Source organism: Trachymyrmex septentrionalis, unplaced genomic scaffold, assembly GCF_001594115.1.
Source record: "Trachymyrmex septentrionalis isolate Tsep2-gDNA-1 unplaced genomic scaffold, Tsep1.0 scaffold9, whole genome shotgun sequence".
NCBI classification, from domain to species: domain Eukaryota; kingdom Metazoa; phylum Arthropoda; class Insecta; order Hymenoptera; family Formicidae; genus Trachymyrmex; species Trachymyrmex septentrionalis.
The window spans coordinates 797223-804331 of record NW_017306091.1 but is presented as its reverse complement, the minus strand read 5'-3'; the positions used below and the strand labels follow the sequence as shown (position 1 = coordinate 804331).

General features: G+C 31.8%; 2 protein-coding genes and 1 long non-coding RNA gene across 8 annotated transcripts in view; 1 reads left to right on the top strand and 2 right to left on the bottom strand.

Annotated features, from left to right (window-relative positions):
- The window catches only part of LOC108755910 (chymotrypsin-2-like), a 5487-nt gene extending 3986 nt beyond the window's left edge, over window positions 1-1501 (bottom strand). Inside the window, exon 1 of the mRNA XM_018499324.1 lies at window positions 1286-1501. The gene's annotated coding sequence lies outside the window, so the exon portion shown is untranslated. The remainder of the gene's footprint in view (window positions 1-1285) is intronic.
- Window positions 1502-1959: 458 nt separating this feature from the next.
- On the top strand, window positions 1960-4747 carry LOC108755909 (zinc finger protein OZF-like). Of its 6 annotated transcripts, none has more exons than XM_018499317.1 (4): window positions 1960-2103; window positions 2400-2477; window positions 2560-2712; window positions 3027-4747. In XM_018499317.1, the coding sequence occupies exons 2-4, from the start codon at window positions 2415-2417 to the stop codon at window positions 4563-4565; spliced, it is 1755 nt and encodes a 584-aa protein (XP_018354819.1). In that variant the 5' UTR covers window positions 1960-2103; window positions 2400-2414; the 3' UTR covers window positions 4566-4747. The 6 variants fall into 6 exon arrangements, with proteins under 6 accessions (XP_018354819.1, XP_018354822.1, XP_018354824.1 ...); XM_018499320.1 differs by having other exon boundaries at window positions 3048-4746; XM_018499319.1 differs by lacking the exon at window positions 1960-2103 and adding an exon at window positions 2259-2277.
- Window positions 4748-5263: 516 nt separating this feature from the next.
- Window positions 5264-7109, bottom strand: part of LOC108755911 — a 4406-nt gene continuing 2560 nt past the window's right edge. The window contains exon 3 of the long non-coding RNA XR_001939796.1: window positions 5264-5351. This is a non-coding gene — a long non-coding RNA (uncharacterized LOC108755911). The remainder of the gene's footprint in view (window positions 5352-7109) is intronic.

The window sequence follows — 7109 nt, the reverse complement described above, 5'->3', positions numbered from 1 at the left end:
ATTTTAATTAAGTAAATTCATAATAAAAATTAATATTCTATATTTCTTACTTTTTACTTATCAATATACAATTATCCACAACAGAATAGTTACAAGACATGTAATATAAAAATTATATTACAAGAATGTTTTATTATAATGGCAATATTATTGCAATAAAAACGCAATACAATATTTGTTCTCGAAAAGATCATGATGTAGTGTAATATACTTGTAAAAACACATTATCGCATTATACATATAATATTGCATAATAAAAGTATATTGTAATTTCAAAGAAAATATAAAATAAATATACAATATATGCATACATGCATATTATTTATCAATATTAATTAATAATAATAAATAATTAATTATAATGTATATATAATTATATTACATAGATTAAATCTCTTGGTTGTTTACAGTAATACACGTATTGAATAAAAATTAAATTCCTGGTTCTATTCTTGTATTAATATGACCTTCATTATATATGCAGGCGCGTAGATTTTTATATGTAATTCACATAGCTACTACGTCACTATAAACGTATGACTCATATTTACCACAATTATTACATTAATAATAATAAGTAGTAAGTTTATTGTATTTGTTAAATGTGTTTATGCAATATATTACTGCATTCTTGCTGAAATTATACATTTTCATTTCTTCACAATATTGCTGTAACCTTATATATTGTAATTTATTATGTCGCCGCTTATAGAAAGAAATGTTATTATTATTTTATCATTGTTATAACAAGACAGACAAAGAATTTCATGTATACTCATATAATTAATTATCAATTAGAAAGAGAACACAATAAAAAAAATGAGAAAAAGTTAAAAAAAAAAGAAAAAAAGAAGAAAGATATGACAAGGTAATAAATAACAATTAATACGATGGAATTAATATTATCCCAATACCAAAATAATTCTATTTTGTTATCTATTGCATTAAAAATAAACAACAAATATCAACTAATCAATATCAACTAATATCAATACTGTCGAAATTTTTTCCGTTTTTTAATTTCCAGAATTATTATCACTTAAATATTTAAGTATTTGATACAAATATTTAAAACGCGTTTCTCTCTCTCTCTCTCTCTCTCAAACATAACACAATATTAAATTTGTATATATTACATTTTAAATATTATATATTATATTTTTATTATACACAATATGTTTAAAACATACTTTTAAATATATTTTCCAATATTGATACGCATATTAATTAACATATATATTTTAAATTAAAAAACTAAGTTTTATATATATATATATATCCTTACCCGTCTGCTCCTTTTCGGACACGTTTCGATATAATGCCGCCGTCGTAGCCCTACTGCGTTCCTCTATTGCGTAAAGATGTGCACCTTATTTGACAAGAATTCAACTAGATTTCTGGGACCGATCTTTGATATTCCGCGTCAAATATCGTAAGAGTATACATTCTTCACACGAGTACGTTTGCCCAACTTGTACATTGTGCACATCAATTGTCAAGCGCGCGCATAAACAGCAACGTGCGCAGCGCTGCACGATGCGTGGATGTGCGTGCGCGCGCACACGCGTGAGTGCTACGTAACCGTCGCCGCGTGACGTATGTACGCAGCACGTATCGTATATGTGCATACCACATACGTGCACTCGCGACGTCAAGCGATCGAGTCCCATTCGTCCTATACGTGTTCGTACGTGTCTCGTACGCACGCGCACATATTACACATGCGCGTGTATATGTGACGCGCGTTCGCGCGCGTGCGTTTTGTGCAACGTTACGTTATCTACTCCAGCTAACGCGTAGCGCATCGCCTGCCTTGTCGATTTCCTCGTCGACGAAGAGAGAAAGAGAGAGAGAGAGAGAGAGAGAAAGTTCGTCGTCGCGTTCGCGCGTCACCTGCATCTCACGACCTGCTCACGATCGGATCGGTGTCGAGTAAAATCCAGGGAGAGAACGCGATCTGAACGATCCGTGCCTGCGGCGAATCGACTGCTTCGAGCCGCGGTGCAATTATCTCAACGGCGCCGTGAACAGGTTGAAGGAGCGTCCGACCCCGTGCTGAACCTGTATTTTTGTACTCCATGGAAGGGCCATGTAACCTATGCTGTGAGTATTGACTTAAGTAATTACGATTCGCGCCTTCGACTGGCCCTCCCGGAACGCGGCAACAGGTTCGCGACCGACGCGACAGGCGAAGCCTCGACATAGACTCGCGGAAGCCGCATTCTGGGAGGTTATGGGAAGACGTTCCCTAATGTAATTTCTGGCTGCACCCATCGTGTACAAAGCTTTTTCCTTGTCTCTCTTTATCTGGATTTATTTTTTTTTTCTTGCTTTCTTTATAGACATTGTGTGTTGATCGCATTGTAAAATGTAAGCGAATAAATTAATTTCACTTTCAGAGTGAAGTGTAGCAAATGGAAGGTTTTAAGGTGAAAGATGAACCGATGGATGCATTAGCCATAGACAGTCAGGTTATGGTAAACTTTTTGTATGAAACAGCAGCAGGTATATGGCATACTGCTGGCGCTGTCCAAAGTCTAACGTAACGATTACTTTAAGGATGAGAACATTGTGAGCGTCGTGCTTAAGGAGGAACCAGGCGACAGAACATTTGATCCAGACTACATGGAGGATATTTGCTCAGGCACTTTTGAGAAGGGCACTCTGTTTTTGCCTATCGAAAATAATGAGGTGGATTTCTCCAACGAAATGGTAAATACATAACAATTATAATTTTAGCCATAATCTTTTTTTATAGCTTTATATGTGCTGTAGATTTTAAATTTTGAATTTAACGTGATGCTTAACAAATGCTTAACAAAAGTATGACTTGTTTTTTATGATATTGGCTGCATTCAACAGAAAAAGCAGCTTTGCAATTGTAAAATTCTTTAACATAATTGGTCCGTAGTTTCGTACTAGATCTAAATATGTAAACCAATTATATTAAAGAATCTTACAACAGTTGTAAAGCTGCTTTTTTTGCTGAATGCAGTCATATATTATGTTACAATATCTTTTTCTAGGAGCTTTGTGAATTTTTACAGGTGAAGTTAGAGTTGGAAGGAGAATCGACCAGTCACCAGAACTGGTCGCAAATAGCAAATACTAATTTATGTGACAAAGAGGATGTGATGCAACGATGCTTGACTAATACAAATTTTATACAAACGCAAGACTCTGACAAGCATCATGGATTCTGTCAAAATGGGCAACAACCAAAATTCTACAAGATTCAATGCTCAATGTGCAAGAAATGGTTTCTGAATAATGATTCCATGGTGACGCATCTAAAGACGCACTGTAGTGGAAATCAATGTGAGGTCTGTCAACAAAATTTTACTGACAACTCTAGCCTGCATGCCCACATGTTAACTCATGTTGGAATGAGTCCATTAGAGTGCAACATCTGTCAAAAAAGATTCGCTTATAAATGGAGCTTAAGAAGCCACATGCAATTACATGTATTAGATAAACCTTACGATTGTGATGCATTGCAGCAGGCTTTTATGAAGCGAGCTGGTATGAATGAACAGATAATGCCAATGGAAGACAGGCCCTTCGAATGTGATGTGTGTCACATGACATTTAAGGAGAAAATTAATTTGAATCGACACATGACCAATCACACGAATGCGGATAAACCCTATAAATGCACGATTTGTTTCGAGGCGTTCAAGGAGAAGGCGAAATTGAATATGCATTTGCCACTCCATACGGGAAACAAACATTTCAAGTGTACGTTGTGTCATAGATCATTTGCCCAAAAAACCGCGCTCAACAATCACATGTTGGCGCATAGCGGTGAGAAACCACACGCGTGTAACATTTGTGAAAAAACGTACAAGAGAAAATCAGAATTAATTAGGCATACTATGGTTCACACTGGTGAGAGACCATACGAGTGTAAAGAGTGCTTAATGACTTTTCGAGAAAAGGCCAAATTGAATTCCCATATGTTGGTCCACACAGGCGAAAAACCGCACGAGTGTCACATCTGTCACAAAGCATGCGCAAGAAAATCGGATTTGAACAGTCACATGTTATTACACACTGGTGGTCAATACGATTGCAAGGTTTGCGATAAAATCTTCACCAGGAAATCGGATCTGAATCGGCATACTCTAATACATACCGGTGAGAAACCGTTTGCGTGCAATATGTGCGATATGGCGTTCAGGGAGAAGACGCGATTAAACTCGCACATGATCATACATACAGGCGATAAGAGACACGCGTGTCACATCTGCCAGAAGACATTCAAGGAAAAGTCATCGTTGAGGAAACATATGTTAAGTCACACCGGTGACAGACCGTACGAATGTTATGTGTGTCACAAAGCTTTCACGCAGAAGACCACGTTAAACAGCCACATCCTGATTCACGCCGGTGAGAGACCATTTGAATGTAGTACTTGTCAAAAAATATGCAAAGATAAAGCAGCGTTGAAAAAGCATTTATTGGTGCACGTTAACGAAAAAACTCACGAATGTCTTATTTGTATGAAAAAATTCGCTCATAAAACAGCATTAAATAGTCACCTGTCCTCAAATCACATATCCTAACTACACGGATCTAGTCTATTACGGCTTTCTGTTTCTTTACATTGAGCACCGTATGTTTGTAGTTGTATAGCATATTTCCATGATTACACCTATATCTGTTTTATATGCCAATAGGTCTGATAAAGTCGTATTTTTTCCTGTGTATGGACAAATAATAAATTAATTTCTAAGTAAACTGCTAACATTAAGTTACTTAATGCTCCTACCTGAAAGATGAGTAAAATCGCTAAGATGTTTAAAATCTATTGTATTTAATATATGCTATCTGAGAATCAATATATTGTGAAAGCATTATATCTACAAACTATCAAATTTAACATTCAAGAGATACGAAATACTTAAAAAAAAAAATAACAAAAATCAAATAAGATAGGCAAATGGAAATTAGAAACTCAAAACAGATGTTTACATAAATGCTACAAAGATATTAGAGTGACTGTTACTGAAGTCTTTTTCATTTGAAAAAGATAATAATAAGAAATTATAATAAAACTATAATAATTAGTTATTATTAGTTGAAAGCTCATAATTGAATAAAATTGCAGGATAATCGTTTTAACATATATATATATATGATAGAAAAACAATCATTTTTGTCAGATGAGATAAGAACACAAAAAATATTTCACGTAGAGAGATATAGATATTTATTTAACCCACAATAAAAATAAGAACACAAAAAATATTTTACATAGAGAGATATAAATATTTATGTAACCCACAAGAAAAACCATGTTATATTAAAGAAATTCCGGATTTCCAGGTAGTTGAATTAGAAGGACACATCTGAAACAATATGAAAATAAAAAGTTTTTAATTACATTGAAACTATCACGTATTTATATAGGATATTTCTTAAATAACGGACACTAATCATGTAACCCCATTCCTGATTAAAAATTGGGTCGAAAAATCCTTTATAATTTTCGCAATAAATAGTGAAATATTAATTTCTAAAGATTGCCGAATAAGCAATATCCGGCTGACCAATCATTAACTATTATGAAAATTGCAAAGTGGTAAAAAAACTTTTCAATTCAATTTTTGATCAGGAATAGCATTATGTGATTTGGCAATCATTTATTTAGCAATCTTTAGAAATTAATATTTCAATCATTGCAAAAATTGCAAAATGGTAGAGGACTTTTCGACTCTTTAATCGAATTCGACTTTTCGAATTTTTAATCAGGACACTATATGATTAGTGTCTACTATTTAAGAAACACCCTGTATAGCTAACTAATTTACAACATTCAATATATTTTCGGAAATTTATTGCTTCATAAACTGCATTCGCATGCTATATTTTCATTATCTTTAATAATATTATACAATTTATAAACGAGCGATATTTGCAAATATACTGCATTAGATAAATAACCAAGTTTCTGGACAAACATTGGCAAAGAATTTCACAAAAATTAATTTTAAAAAATTTATTATTTTCTATAAAAAGTATACTATTTACCATTGAAATGAAAATTAAGAAAAAATATGATGTATGAAGCTATTTTTGTTGCTGTTAATTAAAATTATTTTTGCAGCCACATAAATTAAAAATGAGAGATCGCGATTTTTTGTTTGCATTATGTAAAATAAACAATTTTTTTGAAGTATTTAACAGTATAGATTGTAAAATATCTCAAAAATTTCTTGTTTTACATTTATATACTAGTAAAATTAATTTGCATGTATTCATAATAATATATTCATATAAAATAAAAACTTTATAGCCAAAATTTTTTATAGTTGTTTATTAATTAATGAAACAAAATAAAATTTTTTTAGTATATATTAACAAACATAACATATCAAACTGTATCTAAATCAAGCTATTACACGTGAATGAAACTTTATACTATATATACATTAAACTGTCAAGAAAAAAAATTTTTTTTTTTAATCGGTCACTTAACTCAAAAGCTTTCATTTCATGCCAAAAGAACATCCCTAAATTTCTATCAAAAAATATTAAGATTTAATCGTTCACTAGCGACCTCTAAATCTTAATATTTTTTTTATAAAAGTTTAGATATTCTTTTGGCATAAAATGGAAGCTTTTGAGCTAAGTGGTCGATTTAAAAAAAATTTTTTTTTCTTGACAGTCTAATATACATATATATATAATATCTTTCTTTAGTACATTTTTACTCCTATTAGGGCAAAGTACTGTATATAATGTAACTATAGTATAATGTAACAATAATGTAATAATAGTGCAAGGAAAAAATATTCACATAATCTCTCTGTTTTTTTATACATATAAATATTATTCAATATGATATATTACAGTTTAATATGATTTATTGTGGAAACGTATATGGAGTATCTTATAGTAGTCCTAGTTCACCGATTCGTCTTTTTTGGATTTTAATACATACTTATAATATTTATTGACTTCTTTGCAACATTGGGAAGGAACTAGTTAAAACATTAAAAGTTAAAAAATTAACTTTTAACTTAACGTAGTTAATCTTAAATGCATTAATTTTTAACTTAATTAATTTAGTTACTTTTAAATTTTAATTTATTAATCTTTTTTTT